Source organism: Sinocyclocheilus rhinocerous, unplaced genomic scaffold (genome assembly GCF_001515625.1).
Source record: "Sinocyclocheilus rhinocerous isolate Xijiao unplaced genomic scaffold, SAMN03320098_v1.1 scaffold551, whole genome shotgun sequence".
NCBI lineage: Eukaryota > Metazoa > Chordata > Actinopteri > Cypriniformes > Cyprinidae > Sinocyclocheilus > Sinocyclocheilus rhinocerous.
In genome coordinates, this window is record NW_015624564.1 from 1,621,946 (window position 1) to 1,643,490 (window position 21,545).

Consider the following 21,545-nt stretch of genomic DNA (forward strand, 5'->3'; position numbering starts at 1 on the left):
GAAAACAAACAGACATTTTGTCTCTGTTTCATGACAATTAAGGATATTTTCCACCAATTCCCATGCAAATTTAAATAAAATGTTTTACACTTATTTAACTATTATTTTGGATTTTTGGAGGATTTTTTAAAACTGTAATATAGTAATACATTAATACCATTAAGACATTAAGGATAATGTGAATTACAATAATAATAATAATAAAACTTAATTTAGATGCCTTAAAACTATGAGTGAAAATGTGTCATTTTTTTATGAAAATAGTGCAATTTAGTTTCCTTCCTTTTTAAGCAACATATAATTTCTTATTATTTTTTCCTTACCCTTTTGGGGTACAATGTGATCAGGACATGTTTTTATGAGATTCGCCCAACTACTTAAACCCTCTTTTAGTGTAAATCTTTCACAGAGACAAACAAACATGAATCTCTAGAGGACAATATACTAGTTCTAGTTACAGCTACTAGATTAGTGACTCGCAGTACAACTCAGAGGTCAATCAAATCTGGGTGAAGCAAACATCTAGCCCAACAACACGTGGCAGGTTCCCTCATAACTAGTGTGTATGAGCATGAGGAGAGGTGGTATGGTGATATGGGAGCGTGCGAGAGAGAGAGAGAGATGATTATATTCGCTGTGATCTCGTGCTGCTTGTCTTGTCTGTGAGGTTTTAAAGCAATGGCCGATCTGTCTTATGAGGCAAACACGTTTATCACAAGTTGAATGAGGTTGTGTCTTATCACTCCTGTGGCCGGTCCAGAAACGGACACCCAATGCCATCGGATAAAGACCCATATAACCATAAAGTGAAAGAGGATACACCTGCCGGCTGTGCTAACAGAGACGCCCTGGTCTGAGGATGATGATATGAAGCCAAGCAAAGAGAAAGAGAGGTGCATGATGGTACATGCGAGATGCTTGTGATCAAAGCTTGATGATATCTCACAAAGCAACCGCAAAAAACAACTTCCAACTGTTCCAAAAAAGAGAGAGTGGAATAAAAGAGGAGGGTATCTAAACAGCTACTCTTATTTGACCTTATCCGTCAAGAAAAACCCCGTAGTCTCCAACTCTTTGCTTTAGAAAATTGAGCAAACTGAGAAACTACTGCCAGTCTTCATCCCAGTGTGAGACCACATAGTTTTCAAAGTACGGAATGAGTGATAGGTGCCTATTTTCCTATTCCAGTGATGTGTGGCAGCTGCTCTCTGATGATGAGGCACTTCTGCGTCCACAACATCTGTGTCGGCAATACACCCTCTGTTTTACCGCCCTCGGCATCAGAGAGCCGGCCACGAGAAAAAAGAAAAACATAACCGAACCAAACCTGCCACATGCAAAGACAAATGTTAGCAGCAATAAACCTACAACTTCCAAGGCAAATAATTTTCTTCCTCTCACCTTTAACAGACATAAACCAGGTCTGTGGTTTCTTTAGATGGTGACAGGTGCATGCGGGATAACATTACCCATATTGTCCGTTTCGGAACTTTTATGAACGAGACTTCGGGAGGAAATCGGCCAGTAACCGAGTCAATAGTAAATTCCCAGATGGTAGGGGGTTGCAGTAATCTAAACCCGCTACTGACTACGATAGTAAAAGTATGTTTAAGTCCGCATGGACTGTCTGCTGGCACAACCGGAGCATTAACCAAATTTTGAGTGAAACCAGATGGTTCGAGAGTGCAGGAGTTTTGCCCTGCGCGAATGACCCATAATTTAACATCAGTAACAAAGCATCTAGAAAAAGGGAGAGGAGGAGGGGGGAAAAATCTAAATTGCTTCAAAACGGTTTCAAAATCCTGCAGCTTTTAAAAGCTGTGGCAATAGTATATATCAAGATAAGGAGACTATTTCCTGACCCTCGCAGAGAGAACTTCACCTCCTGCAGGATGGGTTTTCAAGACAGACAACTAAATGAGTGAACATGACTTATAATACTAAGCTTCCATGCTGCCCATTTCCCCCTTTCGGTTTCTTCCTCCCCATGTTTATGTGAGCGTAAACAGGATTCTGAAGGTGCGGAGAGGATGAATGTGGTGGTAGGGGATGGCAGAAGGAAAGCCCATCATTCCCACACCCCGAAGCCAATCCAAGCGTGCACTTGACTTGTGAGCTGTCAGTCTTTCCCGTATGTGTCTGTCCTTTGATTTGTGCATGTGGGTGAGGGTGAGAGAGTTTGTGGGCTGGCATCCTGTGAAATCAAGTGAAACACAGAAGAAAGGGAAGGAGAAGCAGGAAGAGGAGGAGGAGGCAGGGCTCGGCTCCGTGATCTGGTCCGGTCAGCAGGACTCCTCTAGAGCGTTGACCACCTGCTCCAGGATGTCCGGACAGTGATCGGCAATCTGTTGCAGGACGGAGTTTGCGTATTCCTGCAGTTCGGCACTCTCTCGTTCACACTGCTCCAGCTCGGATTCCAGCTGAGGAACCAGAGAGAAACAAAAGTGTTTATTAATATTACATATACACATCAACCTAAATCATTCTATTATTTGAGATTCACTGTCTGATATACGACTTTATTCCTCATATGTCCAATTTGGCTGCGCATAATATTCTACAAATGTTTTGCTGCATGGAGATCTGGAGACAAAAACGTAAAGCATTCATTGTGAACTTGGTAATGGTTGATTTTTCAAAAAATGGCATCAGATGTTCATTCTTACAATTCAAGTGGAATGTTTTATTTATGCAAAAAGGCTATTTTGGTGAGTGATACTTTTAGACCCCAACCCCAACATTTTTAACATAACCCCCCCCCCCAAAAAAAAAAATAAAATAAATTCCTAAATTATTAAATAGCTGTATAGTAGCATAGAGAACTGTTAAATAGCCAATAGAGAAGAGAGTCTAATGAATCAAACTGACAAAGAATGAGAAATGAGGAAACTGTGGGGGTGATGACGTAGAGCGCAGACATGTGAGGATGGAGACCCCTCGCCTCTCCCCCACTTACCCTCAGTAAGAGGGTCCCTCTCTGTCTCTCTCGTCTAGCCCTTAAAACACTACTGAAAACAAATCACCTCACCAAGCACTTCTTTTTAAATCGTTATATAAAATTCAACACTTGGAATTTGCCCGAAAGGTTCAATTTTCCGCTCATTAAAAGAAACTTAAACTAAAGAGAGGGATTTAACATTTTACAGCACCTCTGTCTAATGATAATCACAGGTGTGGTTATCTTTAATGCTCAAATCCTTTTTCCAAATGATTTCCGTAGAGGTTTGGCTATGGGATGTGGAGAAATGGGGATTCCTGGGCGCTGGCAGTGCCAAGCACACAGGAAATATGCCACGGCAGGAGCAGGTGCCTCTTAACTTACTAAAACACACACTCACACACACACACACACACACACACACACACACTGTGGCACACAGGAAGCAGATGCTAATGTGGCCAGCAGACAGTTTATTTTCTTTCAAATTATTTAAAAAGACAAAAATATACTCTCATCAAGAGGACAAATTATTTAAACAGTGCGAGACAAAGAGAGAAGGAAAAGATTAATAAAGGGAGCTGAAGCATGTGCGTGGATGATCAATTACCATAATCACTATTTTTATCTTGTTCTCCAGTAAAAATATTCCAAGATCTTAAAAATAATAACTTGAGAAGCAAAATTGCATAACATGATAAACTAGCATAAGATGCTAAGATAATCACTGTCTGATAATCGAGAATGTAACCGTTATGTTTATTTTACTTACCCACTGGCAGGCCAAGGAAATTTTAGAGAAAAATCAGCGGAAGTTTGTGCAATGGGTTTAATTTTGGTAATGTGTGTTGAAATGAAGAGTACGAGACATTTACCGGTAGCTGAAAACATAATTAATATGCCAAAATGTTTAATAAACAAACACTGAATTGGTGAGGTGAAATGAATGCTAATATATAATCTCTAAATATGTCTAAATATCTAATGCAATTTAGCCTAAATACATTTATAGAATAGTTTAGAATGTTTTTTAACTGAAAAACATAAAAATACTGATTTAGTTAATTATTTTGCAGTATCAATTGCACTATTGGACTTTTAAACACGCGCACACACACACACACACACACACACACACACACACACACAGTCTCTGACTAAGATCCCACTGAACCCAGACTGTCCCGGGACCCCGACTGTGGCCTCTGTTTGGCCCTATCTGGACAATCAGTGTTTCGTGGTGCTGTACTGCTTTTAAATTGCTTTTCGGATTTGAACATGAGCCACCGAACCAAAGCCCATAGAAAGTGGAATATTTCACAAAAACCCACAAAAGTATTTTCTTTGGCTCTCCTGGCCTATGAACGGCAACTTTAACAAGGTTAATGATAAAGACATCTGTAACAATAACTGGAAGTAATATTCATACATCATAAAATATGTTTCCCTTTCATGTGTGTTTTTGTGTAGGTTTGGAACGTGCAACTATTTCATAATTAATTAATCAAAACATGCCACGGTGGGTCACCGGGGGCAGGCGGTGCGATCCTTCAGACGGGTGTTTGCACAACTGTTGGGCAAACACGCTGGGAAGAGAAGTCCCGCCCCTTCACGAGCCACAAAGCTAGTGCTAATGCTACGCTAGGTACGCTACGTTGGCCAGAAGAAAAGTGGAGACATGATGGAGATGAACGAGTGAGGGAAAGAGGAGGAGTGTATTGAGTCATGAGAGGAGGGTTAATGAGCCTCATCAGGGGCTGATGTATGGGCCTGCGTGAGGGCGCAGTTTGGCAGAGCGCCGCCGCTGTAAGCCCCATTAAGAGCAGACAGTGGAGAACTGGAGGAGAGGGAAGGACTGGCCAGGGGGCGGCCCGCTAGTAGATGGGCTAGAAGAATTGAGTGGGCATGTGGAAGTTTGTGAAGACGATGCTGCTTTTAGGCTGCTGGCAATCAATGTTAACGGTTACATCATTACATTACTCCTGCAGAAAGCTCAGTGGGAACGCCTGTCATGTACAGCATTTTACACATCACATTCTGGGTCATTTATGATATTTTTGGCTAATTTGTGCTTTCAGCAACCAAAAAGAGTGTGGCACGCTCAGCTCTGATTAAAATCCATTCCACAGAATGGAGTCAGCAAATTCAAGTCAAGTCAAGTCACCTTTATTTATAAAGCATTTTATACAATACCGATTTTGTCAAAGCATATTTACAGTGTTAAACAGGCAATTATTTTGTCAATAATGCAAACAAAATTCAATTCTACTGTAAAGCAGCTCTAAAAAGAGGACAAAAGTAAACAGTCAAATTCTGTCTATTATGGCTGCACAATTAATCGAAATTAAAATTAAAATTGTGAGATGGCTTAGCATGATTATTAATCTCAAATGGTGCGAGTTAATTAAAAAAAATATATGCGCTGCATGTTATAGAGTGAAACAGCAGTTTTATGAATTTGGCATCTACAACAATTTTGGCATCCAAAGTGTGCAGCCCTACTTATAAAATCATGTATTTAATGATAAATAATATCTGATTTATTTTTTGCTGCTTCTAGAGTAGTTGTATTCTTGGCTTGTGGCTGTTTTTCTGAATGGTATTTTATGCTGTTTACCAGTGTTTATTCCTCATAGTTTGCATGCAACAACTTTACCTATGTATAGTCATTGTGCTGCTTTAAACTGCTTTGTATACAATTATTAATCATAACTTTGAATTCTATTGGTCAAAGTTCAGAAATGAAATTAATAGAGAAGCAACGTGTTACTTATATGGTGTACATTTAAGAAGTAACACATATCTTTAATTATAACTTAAAACTACATGATTTAAAAATCTGAACTTATTTTAAAATACTTGATTTCATACACTTGCCAACTATGTAAACGATTACAGAAAAAAACTGAGCATCATACAGTAAACAACTGAGGTTCACACACTACTTTCACATCATCCAGAACACAACAAATGCAGAAACATATGCCTCGTTGCTAGGAGATGCATGAGAAATTAAAACAATGTGTGTTTTAAATTAAACTCAAAATATCAAGCATGTTTAAAATCCTCTGACTGGATGGAATCATAGTCTGAAGCTTAAAAATATTTTGCCCATCGTACACTATGTGAATTTCTATGAAATCTGTCAACTACAACAGCTCAAAATCTGCAGACTGGCTTTGACTTTCGTCAACTAGCAAGCAACACATCCAGACTGCAAATCGGGGCAAAAATCTGTAAAAATCAAAAGTTGTGTAGTGTATGCCATTCATAAGAGTGCCAAGCATTATCCCAAAATTGCTGCAAAGAAATCTGAATATTAAAACAAAGTGATTTATAATAATAAGTTTATAATTTCCTTAAAAAAAGTTATATGCAACTAATACCTGAACAAACTTTAACAGGTGCAACACAGAGACACACAAAGAATAAAAGAAGCTCCTCGGTGTGCCAAAAGGACGGTCACTTCTTGTTTTATGACTGTGTACTTAACAGAAATCCTCAAAAAACAGAGCTATAAAGATAACAGATAATGCACCATATACAGGGAAAGTATCCATATCTGTCCCCACACCAGCCTTGACCCAAAAACATGAGGAAAGACAAGAAGATGAGAGACAGAAAAGAGGGAACGGGCGAGAAAGGAGCATATTATAGTGTGTTATCATTGCAGATGATTATCAGGTGTTATTGTGTGCGTATGGTCAGCCTCCTCTGCCTGTCTTGATAAACAACAGCTACATTAATGAGAGCAGAACAAACACAGCAGCGGAACATCACAGTCAGTCAATGACAGGAGAGTCTGGACTGTGCTGACGGCACTGACGATGACTCAGAGAGGATGTGTTTCAACAAATGCTGGGCCGCACATTTACGCCTGGAGTGGCACATGGAGATCAAACGGCTGAACTCAAACCCTTCAAGCAAATCCGCTCTCACATCACCCTGGATGACACAGCCTCATCTCTGCAACATATACTCATCCAGATCCTCCAATTTAGTGGGACAATGGGGAATGTTATCTAGTAAGTTCTCAACCCTATAGCTGAGGCAAAGATGGCAATCAGGAGCATCCCAGGCCTTGGCTAACAAGCTCTAATCAAAAAAAAAAGAAAAGAAAAGAAAGAGTGTGAAGTAAAGGGGGATCTGGGGTTGGGGATTGACCGCCTTCTGCTAAAGCAATCAAGACTTTGTTCAATAAATCTGCATAACGAAATAACGCCATTAGCCTTTCCCCTAAATGTGACACTGCTACAGTATTTTGAGAGAAAACAATGACTCCTTTAGCAGGAAATGTTGCTATTTTTTATCACGGGACTGTATTAAAGGGTCCTCATAATTTTCGAGGAGGAGGGAGCGCTGATTTACTCCTCATTTTTAAGAAAATCTCCCCAAAAAAACCTTTGGGCCACCTTTCTCCTCTAATAAAGTAAGATGAAGTCACTCAAAGCTCCTTTCTTAAAGGTTCTTCTTTGCAGGCCAAGCTTCAAATGCTTCCCTCTGGTGTTCTGCTGGTTCTTGTGTGCTGTTACCTCCGCCAACCTGACACACCTCTTGGATGGAGGTTTTACCCCCTTCCACATTATTTTCCCCCTTCATTACACTATTTTCCAACAGGAATGAGCTAGATGAACTGGAGTCTTGGCCTCGGATGGCACACTGGACACATGAATACTGCACATATCGCTTTAATCTGATTGGCTTTACACAACTTCAAAGGTGTCTTATCCTTGCCTCGGCTCTCCCAGCTTCTTAGCAGACACACAAACATATCTCTAAAAATGGTTTCTTTGGATCGTATTCAGCTCATGACGAGCTCTTTCCCCACTTCCTCCTCATTAGAGCAGGAAGCCTCTGCGGCTTTATAAGAGCCACTTAAACTGGGATCTCTCTCGCCCTTTCTCTGTTTGTCTTTCCCTTGCTTATCCTTTTACTGTACTTACAACATCCTAGCAGCTTAACACACCATTTTATCTTCCATTTCTCCCTCATTTTCGCCCCCATTTCTGAACTAAACACTCCCAACACGACTAGCCGCATGCAGTGTCATTATGCGCACTGCCCGATTTGAGCCAATTGGAACGGAGAGGGCGTGGCCATTTATAAAAAGCGACTGCATAGCGACCGCATCTGATTAGAACCGCCCTCCGCCTCATCTGCGGCCGGATCTGTGCACCCCATCAGTCAAGTGTAATTGAGTTTCAGGGGGGAATGCGGACACACGAGTCGTACCCCTGCCCGCAACTTTGAATGAGGCTGAAGGACTTCAGCGGAGTGGGGCACATATTACGATGTATGTGGTCAAGTCAGGGACGCAATCACGTTCGAAACCCAGATTGAAATAACTTTAGTGTTAACAACCCACCACAAGTTGATGAAAGCCCCATTTTTGATTTTTGCGCTGCTTAGATATTTTTCGCTTTTGTTTTTTCCCCTCCAATGACTCAGCCCAAACTGCCGCAGGGGCTTCAGGATGCATAGGGATAAATTACAACCACATTCCTCCACAGGCTCCGAGTGGCGCAAACTTTCCTAGCTGCTCCTAACGATCATGGCCAGACTGTTGTGAATCCTCATTTGCTAACGAACAGGAGACCAAGCTATTGTGAAATGTCACCACTGTAGGAGACGAAAAACGGCAACGAGCCAATCAGTTTTTTTTGGCAACGGATCTTAATGGAATGGGCCTCACCCTAAACAAACCATCCCTATGGTTAGCATGGAAGCACTCTGCCTTTAAAAGAGCCCAACAGGCTATTAAATATTTGTGGAAAATAACCCGCTTTCAAACACTGAGTTTCATAAAACCCCTCTCAATCCTTAATGCCTTTTATTAATCTGATAGGCCCTGAATGAGCTGTAAGACTCGTAATATTGCTGCCTACTGGTTTAGACTGCGAGCAAAAAGAGGAAAGAGTAGGATACATCAGGGTATCTTTTTCCAAGCCAAAGTTCAATCCAAAACAGATGCCACGACTGTGAATGGTGTGGGTTTTGTCGCATGTGAACACGCAAATAAAGCCATCAGAAAGGCAGCGCCACAGACTGACAGCTCCCCTCTTGGCAGGATGATTCATAGAGTGACAAACCTCTGAAATATTTCGTGTTTAGACTGAAGCCCCGTTTTTCATTACTTTCAAAGGACGGAAGAACAAATAAACAAATACATAAATTAAAAATCTAAACGTAGCTACGACTGAAATGTTCGGTACTATGGCACGTCAGCTGGTGTAGTTTATGCTGCTGTGGCTCGGTCGCTGTAACCCAACCCAGCAACCAGCTCGGGAACACAAAAACCCGATTCGTCAGGGCGCGAAAATCACAATAAACTTGCTGAAGTATTTCGCTGTTTGCCTTGGCGGCTTCCAGCTGAGAAGGCTCAATCGCGCTTATGGTTTCATCATTTGGGGTATTTATTTCATATATTATTCTTCCTCTCACCCCGAGTCAAATGTGCTGCGAGACGAACCCTCGTTCCAGCTCTGGAGTCTGAGGTGCTTTCATACATATTCGCTGGGTGGGAAAATAAAGCAGAAGCGAGCCCTGGAACAGACAAGCGCGGGGCACAGAGGGCTCATCGCACGTCGCTTTGAAAACGGGACCGCACTTTCCCTTGCTCTGGATGTTTAGGGCTCAGCAGAGAAGTTTTGTTGGTTTAGCCGGTCAGCACCCCCTCAGGATCAGCACTCGTTGAAACGATGTATTACTAAAACAGCGTTTGAGAGTGGGATTTAGAAAAACTCAGGACAAAAGGAACCAAAGCAACAGGACATGCTCGAGACTTCAGTTCAGATTAGAGTCTAAAAAGTAGATTTACATTTTTTTGAGGAAAATCACTAGTGCTTAACCTGCAGTCATGATTTACTATGATTTTACTATGTGATTGCTAAGGAATTCAAAGTGTTTTTTATTCTCTATGATGTTGTTGTTTCTAGACATGACCTTCAAATGTAAGTCTACGGGTATTTTTATCACTTTTGATTGTCACTTTTGATTTTTGATTGTTCTCCAGGTAAAAACTGTAAAGGAAAAGCTGCACAGTTTGAGATTGTATCCATGTCTGTGTAGGACGAGCTATAAATAAAAGATTTATACTTGGTTAGATGTTTGTTTAAATCTGTAATCCTAAGTATGAACAATACTACTAGTGATGCAAAAATCAATAAGTGGTCAGTCTATGAAGTCTCCGTGTCTCACCTCCTGTCTCTGTGATGTGTTTGTTTTAAGGAGTGTTCACTCAGACAACCACAGTTCAGATGTCTCAACTACGTTAAACTGTCTGCAACCACACACCTTTGTGACTTATAGATGACTACTGTTATTACTAACACATGGCTTACTTGTATCAGTTACTTGAACAATGAGCCTCCTCAAATATCGATTCAAATGAATGTAAGAACTTAAATGATAAAAATATCAAGGGATGCACTGATATGGTTAAGGTTAGAGACAGGTTTGGTGGTTTGGTTAGGTTAAAGTGTGGGTTAAAGTGTAGGGCTAGGGTCAACAGTGTAATTACAGATGTAATCAGAGGAAGGTATTAAATATAGGTACAATGTAAAAACATATAAGGACACAATAAGTGTATTGTATCAAATGATTAATTTAAATACACAGTAGTTAAAGACACTGGGTCCAAAATGTTAATAAATAAATGACAAATAAATCAATAAAACCTAAAAAGTGAATTTAGTCATCACAACATTACATTGTACAGTATGAAAAATTAATATTCTTTTTGAGATTTGCTAAAGATTATATCAAACAGTTATTAAATTATAGTGTACATAGTGTAAATTATAGTGTTTTTAAAGATTAAGTGAGCATTAGGGTAAGGGTTAAATTTAAAAATCTCTAATATTGACCAACAACTGATATGGTATTGCTATGCATACAGTACCATTTCAGTTACAGGCAAATATGAGTTTTTTTATGCAACTGATGCAGGACAATATGTTCCCAAATGTGACCGAAAAAGGCAAAAAGGAGAAGAAACTAAATTTTCTTTCTTCTGTATCAGAGGAAAACTTTCAAGCCAATTAACTTTTACTATCACTTTCATATGCAACAGGTGAAGAAAGATTATCAAATTTGACCAAAATATTGACAAAGTCTAAATTATTGAAGGATCTCATAAAAAAGAATGACAGGGCCAAATAAAAATTTGCTACAATGAAGGAGCAGAGGATGGAACATTAGTAATAGTCCAAAAAGACGACATGATTATCAAAACCTACTACAATCTAGTATTGGTTCGATTTGAATATCAGCCTCGCTGGAAAACTCCCTCACGGACCGCAACTGGAGCCCACACTGAGATCTGATGCAAGCTCCGACAGGTGTGAGCCTGTGAATCATCACAAAATCTGCATGAATCCTTACTGAACTCTTGATCTATTCGAAGGGCAACGTCTGAAAACAGATGGCTAAAATAAGCATCTATCGAAGTACCAATCGGAAAGGAAAGAGAGAGGAGAAGTGAGCGAAAGACGGATGAAGGTGCGCTGAGAACAAGAGCGGGAAGAGGGAAGGAAAAAGAATGGAGGACTCAAGGCCTAACAGATTATTTCTGTTCCAGCCCTAAGGTCATTAATAATCAATCTTCTCTAGTTCATGTTTTATTCAGAGTGACCCGTAAAATGCAAGACTCTCCCCTATTTATACAGCTGGCTTTGTGCTGCCAGATCACAGCCAGATGACTTTGGCCAAGAGCGGTCAAGCACTTCGATTCTCTCCTCCAAGATTGTAAACTTTACATACTGATCTAAGATCAGCAGTCTCTAAAGTAAACAGCAGACTTAAACGTTATGAGAGAGGAGGTGAAACTGGCCACAGAACATAACTGACAGTAAGTTTCATCAAACAATGACTGCTCATCATAGACACAGCTGCAGTACAGGAGTGGGGCGCCTCACAGCTGGGGACAATGTCACAGATGATTGCATCCTCTCAAGGAATTATTCATAATGAGGTACTGAAAGCAACAAAAAAGTACCATGGAATTACCAGCATTGGGTTTAGCTATATTTATGTTATGTATATGTACATATATAAACATAATTGTACGTATGTGTGCGTGGCTAAATATATATATTAAAAAAGTACCATGTTACTTAATGGCATGGTAACAAAATATAAAAATATATATAATAAGGAAATTTAAAACAAGTATATTTTTCATATGAAAAGACAGCAAAATGCATAATAAAAAAGGTTTAAAGGTATTTAAAAAAGGGTTTAAAAATTAAAAGGTATTTAAAAGTGCATTGTAAAAATGTATTTTATAAATAAATAAATAATAATAATAATCTTTTTTTTTTAAATCATATGCACCATGGTATCTAATGGTATCTGTACCAAAGTACTCTTTTGTAATGGCGTATTTATTACTCACAACCTATAACCCTAAATCTAAACTCTAAAGGCCCTATTAGATGTATAATGCACAATAATTTTGTTTTTGCTCCTGAAAACGCCAATTCTTCATCTAAATGGGGTGCGTTTTTGGTGAGTCTATTGTCTTTGTTGGCTCTGTGGGTTGTATGACTGAGTGGTTCTTTCAGCGCCGGTTTAATCACCTTCCTGCATTCCAGCCGTTTAAACAGAGATGCAGTAACATCCTGTGAACAACTCAAACCAAATAAAACAACATTACGCCTTAAACAAGGGGGAAAAAAAACAGGCAAGGAGGACGAGTAATAAAAGAAGCATTGACCACAACAGAGGACGAGCAGGCAGTGAGGCCTAATAGGGCGGTCTGGCGGAGTTAAAGTACTATATGAGTATGAGTTCACAAGCATGTGTTTTTGTGTGCATTATGATCCTCTTTAGTCCTGATTAGTCTATATTGGTAATGCCTTGCAGGCTTATGTATAACTTGGTTGTGCAATCTTCGATTTTCCTGTCTGAGTACCTTCACCAGTTACCATTAAGAGCGAAGGGACCAGAGAAAATCCCAAAAAGTGCTGGGAAACAAACAAGAAGGTACTTTGAAGAATGTTCCAACTGTTTTGTCCATACAATGAAAGTCAATGTGGTCCAATACAACTCTAGACCCAATTGACTTTCAATGAATTGTATGGACAAAAAGAGGACATTCTTCAAAATTGCTTCTTTTGCATTCCAGAGCAGAAAGTTATAAAGGTTTGGAAACAATATGAGGGTGAGTAAATGATGACAAAAATTTTATTTTTGGGTGAGCTATGCTTTAAGAGAAGAGAAGCAAAAAGGAAACACTGTCTTTATATGCTATAAACTGCGAGAGAGACAAGGGAAATCAGGGTAAAAAACCCCAAGTCCTACATTACCCAGCTCAGTGCCAGCTTAGAGTGCCAGGCCAGTAAAAAGGAAGCCCATAAAAACTGTTAATTAAAAGATCAATGTTTAGCTTCAAAGAAAGGGCAAGGGCTCAAACAGTGTGCGGCCCCTCGTAAATACCAAAGCATATTTTGAATGCAAGAGGCTTGTCATTAGTAGAGGACTGGTCATAGAGGACACCAACCTCAATCCTCTACGGGCTCGATGGCGACTGTGCCACAAAGAGCCATTCAATTAGTTACTAATAACTCAGTTTATAAGAATGATGATTGGCAAAGAGCCCCCTCCTAAATTGAGCCACTTGAGGGTCTACGGAGCGGCATACGTGCCATCAAAAGACACCACAAGTAAATTCATGTGAATGTTACTAACAATAATGGACTGAATAGAACACGATAAATTAAGCCAATAATGAGCACAGACTTTTCTCGTCAATTTGAGCCTGTCATGGCCAAACGGGCATCTTCTGCGTCTTCTGGCGTCTTCTGTGCTGAAGGGATCTAAATGGCTGAACTGCAGTGCGGAGAGAACGCTAATGTAATGTGCTACACTCCCAACACAAAGAAAAGAAGAGAGGTCAAAGAAGACATCAATCAAACGGGCTTGTGAACGCCGGCAACTCGTCCAATCCACCATCTGCAAGTGATTCCACCATCAGAGAAAACCAAAAGTGTCTTCAAGCAGATTGTGTCTTACATGCAGGGCATGTAACTGAAGAATGAGCAGGATCCCGTACATGTGGATACCATATGGATGCAAAATGCTAAATATCTTCGAGCTATTGGATTTGGAGAGGAAAAATCCTGATATATGTGTAACCGTTTGAGAGGTAAAGCCTAACCGGTGAAACCTGAAATATTCATTATCTCTGCCTTAATGTGTCCGACATGAAATTGGCATGTTGGCCAAGCCAAAACAACACTGCCAAGTGTTGCAACCCTGCACAACCCTGCATGCTCTTGAACAATCCTACATAATTCATTTGCTCCGTACTCACCAATTTGAGGACTCAAGAGAGTCAAAAACCTGGCGCGAAGGTCCAGAGGTTCTTATCACCTCCCATGAGAGCGGTGCTTTCTAAACACTGTCAGTGATAGTTTGCACAAGATAAACACAGAATTGTTGACCGTAGAGAAGGTCCAGGAGGAATAACAGTTTGGAGGAACCGAGCAAAAACAGAGTTCAACTGTTTGCTGCTTTTGATGACACTTTTCAGGATAGCCACCAGTGAAGCGCTGGAGACTGCGATTGAGGACCATTATTCTGGAAATTCTAGCCCCTTTTAAGCACATCATGGGCAAGAATTCAATTTGAAAACCAACAAAACAGACCTCATGTTTACATAGCGCAGTAGCCTCAACTGACCAGTGGCAACACTCAGTTTGAAAAGGCTGTGCAACCATTCAGTCCGTCCGTACAGTCTGATGAAAGCTGTCTCTCTCAAAGGAAAATAAATGTACAGACGTCTCTCTACTTCATATTAAACAAGTACAGGGGGAGGAAAAAGTCCCTTGGAAAGTGCCAATTTTTGGAACAAAGTTTACTTGCAGCAAACTAAAAATCTTAAACATTATTTGTTCGCTGGCCAAAGGCTTGTCATCAGGCAGCCCACATAAAAAAATGCATTTCAATAATGTCAGAGCGAGCCAAAAACCTGCCAAGCAGATAGTTCCCCGTGCAGTGAAACACATGAGCATTGTATGAGCCTTGGCACCATCACAGCAGATCACTCTCCTCTCCTCTCGAGGAATGGGGCCGATTTAAAATGAGTATAATGTACATGTAGACTTCCAGATAATTTATTTTTCTGATGTTACAAAAAGCATCGGGGATGGATGCAGAACCGGGACGCACCGACGCAGGGACTAAACCCAGTGTCCGTTTGCAGACAATTTACTGTTACGGTAGGTATGGCAATGGGTTCAAAGTGAAGTGCAGAAAATGGATCCACACATACATTTATTACAGAGAAGGGATCGTTCATCATGGAGAGACTAAATCCAGCCACTACCTCCTCAAACGCTTCTCTCTTTCGCCGTCCAAATGCTGACACTCCTTTTCTTTATCGCGCCATTCCAGTTGCTCTTCTTTTTTTAAAGTCTTTCTCAACCCCCCTTCCTCCACTCTTGGCTCTCCCCTGCCTTTTAAGTGAGCCTTGGGTAGCTTTTTGGTTTTCTTTTGTTAAAGTAACAGTTAACGAAGCTAATAAAACACAATATATTGGACTATTTATTTTCTGCAGGAACACATTCCACTCTATAAAGAGGACTAATGGCATTTACACAGAGCTGGACTGATTCTTAAAGCCAATAGGAGATTTATAGACAGTGAAGGTTAGCGTCAGCTAAAGGCTGTGCGGTCCAGGCCAGATGGCTCCAATAATCAATGGGTGACAAATCCAACTACCCGAGAAACCTTATGGTACCTTGAGTGCACAAATACGTATAAATACACAGTTGTGGAATCGTGAAGAAAAGGCAAGATGTATAAAAAGTTATCTATCAAGTTTTTTTATGGTAACAGTTTACAAAAAGGATCAATTTAGTACCATTACTTAATGCAACAGGTATATGAACTAAGAATGAACAATACTTTTACTACTTTTACATTTGTTTCCATGTATTATTTTTCAATTACCTGAAATTATTTTAATCTTGGTTTGTGTTCATTTTAACTTTTGTTTTACATCTTCAATCTAAAACATGTTTATATTATAATAATAATTATATAATACATTATGTCTGTATTGCAATAATGCAAGACATTCATGTTGATGCACTGAACCTTATTGTAAAGTCATAATGAGCATCCACTGAAAAACACAACTATCCTGTCTTTTTCACAGTTTAACAGTTTACAGTAAGGTTCAATTTTACAACTTTTACATTTGTTTACATGTATTTTTTTTTTTTCATTGATTGAACTTATTTTAATCTTGGCTTATGTTAATTTTTAGATAACATTTTAAATTTTTTTCACACCTACTTACTACCTATAATAATAATAATAATAATAATATAAAGTAGAACAAAATATATACAAATATTGTTTTTATTATATATATATATATATATATAATTATTATTATTATTACAAATTAAAAAAAATCTAATATCTGATCTAATAACTAATATGAACTTTAGACTGGAAAATTTTTATTTAAAAAAATTAATATTACTCTAGTTTAATGAATGCTGTTCATGCAAGCTAATGCATTAAATCATGTTAATGCACTGAAACTTATTGTAAAGTGTTAACATTTTCTTAATGGGAATCCACTGAAAAACAGCAACACCAGATAGGTCACCATAATTACTGGATACATACAATAAAAAGTGATACATTTCATAGAAAAGAGTATCACCCTTTCTTACCTGTTCGGGGCTCATCTTCTGAAGCTCCTCCTCCCAGGCGTCCTGTTGGCTGCGGTGGTATGCGGAGGGCGGGGCCAGGTTCTGCAGGATGTGGGGGTCTCTCTCGTGGCACAGGGCTGTGAGGTGGCCGATGTACAGTTTCAGCTTACTGCGGTTCTGATTGAGGTCTATGAGTGGGGGGATAATCTGTCCAAAACAGGAACGAGGAAATGGGTTAGAGATAAAGAGTAATTTTAATCTCAGTTTTCCTCTACCGTTCAAGAATTAGATATTTGGACACGAGCCAGGGAGATAAAAAGGCGGGTATGCAGACGCATGCTTAAATGACACGCAAACAACACTTTTAGCAAGCCAGAACACAGAGTTAAAATTTTGCTTGGTCACATATGATTGTGTTCAAAAAGAAGGAGGGAAAAAAGAACAATATTCAGTGAAAGGTTGCGGATGATTATGGATGATAGAGCACAGCTGAAACACATGAATCACAGTGAGAACAGTGGTATAATAAAAATGTGTCAGGGGAAACATTCCCATTCCAGGAACACAGACAAACAATCTCAGTTACCTGGACCGCTGCCGACAGATGCCCGGTTTTTTACAAAACATCTCTATACACTCAGCAGACACTCACACGGCTTTTCCATATCCATCAAAATAATGCATACACTTGTGTGGGAGAAAATCCAGAAACCATATGTCTCGGTGCCATGTGTGTATCCTACTGGCTTCAACAAAGGATTCTGGTGCAATGCATGATTGAGCCATCACATTTGTTTTCACATTAATCGAAAAATGAGAGAAATAGCTACATGCTTGTGTTGAAGTGAATGAGAGTTTGCAGTATACTTTATTTTGAATGTCGTTGCCTAGGAGTTAAAGGCCTGAACTGGAACTGAAAGGCTGTTGGATAATATAATATAATATAATATAATATATGACATTCAGTACAATTGCATAGGTTAAGAATAAGAATTATGGAGTACTAGCCTCACTGATAAAAAGCCATAATAATATAAACTACATGTTTAGAATTATATATATATATATATATATATATATATATATGCACACACACACAGCACACACTTCTGGTCCTCAAATCTGATTGGCTGATTACAGTGTGATATTAGAGTCCAACAGAACTCCAACAGCCGTTTCACCGGTTGTATCACTGCGCTTGCGGTATTTCTCACAGTGAGTGTCATGGCGGACTCCCAATTCCACTATAATTAAAAATAATACAGCTGCAGGTAATCACACTCGCTGAGTCAATCTCTTTCTCATTATACTCTACTCCACCGTGCGCACACACACACCATTACACAGAGACTTGCTACATACATGGTTGACTGAAAGCATGCTGTGTGCTAATAAGCTTTAAAAAGGCCCAACAAGTGATGGGATTTGACGTTTATTCCCTTCTCTTCCTCCCCATCAGCTCTTAGAAAGGATGAATGGACTCCAGTTTTCAGCTGTAGACAAATGCCCAAACGCAGCGCTATCCGTCACCATCTGGTTTTAACTACTAAGTCAACACCTCTTTGGTGGCAGAAACAGTCCAGAAAACCTCACCTGAGTGTCCTGCTTCATCAAGAACTGTTTGTGATAGGGTCAACAAGTCAAGAACTGTGCATGATAGGGTCATGACCAGGCTTTGAGGATGGCCACAGTTAGCCCAACTCTAGTTAACATAGCGCTAACATCGGTCTTGTCATGGCTGGTGATGTTTTCTGTCAACTGGGTGCTGTCATAACTGTTTGGCTTGTGCCCGTGTTGTTGTTACATTTAAAAAAAAAAAAGTCCTGTGGTAGACTGAGATCATAAATAATGCAACAATAACAGAAACAAATATCATGCCCAGGTGACAGATTTATAACAGGGGAATTTTCCACTCAAAGCGCCATTTGTCTCGTCTTGCTTTGGACACACACAATAGATGGAAGTGAGTCTCTGTTTACCCATCATGCCTTGCATGATGTCTTGGAAAAATGATCTATTTAACAGCTCTTCCATCTTTCCAAGATGTCTCCAAGAGAAGGTCTGCCAATAATTTTTTTTAAAAACGAATTCATTACATGATATGTCAATGAATTAATGAAATGGATTTTAATCACATATATTAATATGTGACCCTGGACCACAAAACCAGTCTTAAGGTGCTAGGGTATATTTGTAGCAATAGCCAAAATTACATTGTATGGGTCAAAATTATTGATTTTTCTTTTATGACAAAAATCATTAAGTAAAGATCATGTTCCATGAAGATATTTTGTAAATTTCCTACTGTAAATATATCAAAACTTAATTTCTGATTAGTAATAAACATTGCTAGGAACTTAATTTGGACAACTTTAAAGGCGATTTTCTCAATATTTTGATTTTTTTGCACCCTCAGATTCCAGATTTTCAAATAATTGTATCTCTTTTTGCACCCTCAGAATCCAGATTGTCAAATAGTTGTATCTCGGCCAAATATTGTCCTATCATAACAAACCATACATCAATGGAAAGCTTATTTATTCAGCTTTCAGGTGATGTCTAAATCTCAATTTCGAAAAATTGACCCTTATGACTGGCTTTGTGGTCCAGGGTCACATATTTCCTAGAAAGCCCTTAAATTAAAGTACAGCTAATTTAAAATATTCATATTATTGTGTTTATATCGGACTTTAGATATTAACATAGGCTTATTGTTTGTTTTATTTCCATATTATTGAACATAAGCACATTCTGCAATCCACTCTATTTAGTTTTTTTTTCTCTCAGAGACATGTAAGTGCATATATCGGGTATTTTTCAACCACTTTAAATGTGCTACATAAAATCTAATTTTAGAATTTTTATTTTATTTTTAGAATTGTTAGTCTTGTGCTACATTTTACTTTTTGAAGTTATTTTGCAATGATGGCAGACTATTTGCTTCCATTAAATAAATATATTTTTATATTAAAATATACAATAACATTAAAATATAAAAAGTTGGAATTATTTCAAAACTATTTGTGGTTAAATTTCAATAAAAGAAAATAAGGAAAAAATAATATTTTTTTCTTAGTGTTTTTTTATGGTTACATTTTCAGAAATTGTGTGTGGTATATTTGTGTACAGTATACTGTTATATACTGTATGTGTATATATACACTTAATTTTCTATTAATTTCTACATATTATGCCTCAAAATGTGGTATCACTATTTAAACTTTTTTTGGGGGGTTAAGTTTTTTTTCCAGCAAAAACAACTGTATTATTGTATATACTTTTGTTGTGATATAAAATATGTAATGTCATAAGAAATTGTTAATTTCACCTACCCCCAAGGTTCTCACAATGTCACTTAAAATACACCCACTAAGAACACTGCTAAGTGCGCCCTTACACAAAAAAAGCTCAATCACTTGTACAACCGTTGATGTGACAGTGACAGAGAAATGTCAGAGTCAGGACTCCTGGGACCCTCTACTGACCCTCTAAGGACAAAAATATCAATAGACTGTGGGTATTGACCACAAAGACCCATGTCTGTTCTCTTGCTCTTTGCCACATTGACCACCTTCTTGAACCTCACTCTGCAGCTCCCGCCTAAAGACTAGCATTCGCAAAAGGTTCACTGAGGCATCTGTCCGTCTCCTCTTTCATTATGTTCCCTCGAAAAGAAGCTGTCTTCACCAGATGCTGCAGTGTGTTGCATACCTACTCCTACCTGGCACTGTCATAACTTGAGAACCCCCTCCTCAAAAAGACCAGGGGGAAAGTAAAGTCAGACCCCTCAACAATGAGGGGTCCTTCACATTTTCCCTCTCTCATTTATCACCTATCAGCTCATCGGGTGCCATTCGATACCTACACTGAGAGGCAGGAGCCTGGATCAATGCTGTCAGTCAGGCGGTCCATCAGAGACGAGCCACTGGCTGCTTCCTCAAAGACTCCGGAGGCCCGGCAGCACAGGAAGCCCCCGACGTGGCCTTGAAGCCCAGCTCAGAATAGCTCGCCCCAGGTGGGGGAGGATCTGCGGATCGAGGGCCTCTCTCACAGTAGCCAGACCCCGGCGCACATCCTTTCCCGTGGCTGAGAGTTTTATTGGGCTATCCTCTTTCAGTCTCGCTGCGCTACGCGTCCATGAGTGTTAAGGGGATAAAGATAAGGAGGGACTGCAAAACTTCAAACCTGCGAGACACTGACAAGGCTGGTGGGCTTGCCGTCGTAAAGTGCTTTTCAAAAAAGAGACAAATCACCTCCACGGCATGCAAAAAAACACTGACATGAGAGAATAATGACTGTCAAATAAAGGGTAAGGGGCGAAGAGACACACAAGAGGGGCATACCTCCCCAAAGCGCACAGACAGAAACAGAGAGCGGATCTGGACGGCAGATTAAGAGCAGGTGAGTCGGTCTGTCTTTCCATACTGTCATTTCATAAGCAACTGACCGCAATGCCTCCATCCACAACTCTCAATATATCTCGATAGACCCCTCACACACACACACCACAGTCTTATAATTCTATAATTTGCTCAAGCATTACAGAATTACATTCAGCATTACAGAAAATAACAATATTATAAAAATATTATAATATATAGTATAATCTAGTAAAATAATCTAATCTAGCAAAATATTAAATAATAAAAAAGGAAAACAATTTTGATTGTACATTTAGAAATAAAAATATACAAAAATTCATATATGTTCTAATTTTTATTAAGATTAGAACATATCACTTAATATATCTAGCAAAATATTAAGTAAAAAAAACTAAATTTGATTAAAAAAAAAAAGTAACAAAAAAATGCATATATATTTTAATGTTTATAACCTAGATTAAAAAACATCACTTCATATATCAAATATATCAAGTAGAAAAAGAAGAAAAGATATTTTATAGCAAAAATATTAATTAAAACATTAAAAAATAGTTA

The 21,545-nt window shown here is 39.0% G+C and overlaps 1 protein-coding gene across 3 annotated transcripts in view; it reads right to left on the reverse strand.

Annotated features, from left to right (window-relative positions):
* Positions 1-525: 525 nt before the first annotated feature.
* LOC107743718 (ELKS/Rab6-interacting/CAST family member 1-like) overlaps positions 526-21,545 on the reverse strand; it is a 187,293-nt gene continuing 166,273 nt past the window's right edge. For all 3 annotated transcript variants that reach the window (XM_016557114.1, XM_016557127.1, XM_016557119.1), the window contains 2 exons: positions 16,630-16,815; positions 526-2,420 (listed from right to left, as the gene is read on the reverse strand). In XM_016557114.1, coding sequence (XP_016412600.1) covers positions 2,283-2,420; positions 16,630-16,815 — 324 coding nt within the window. In that variant the 3' untranslated portion in view covers positions 526-2,282. The remainder of the gene's footprint in view (positions 2,421-16,629; positions 16,816-21,545) is intronic.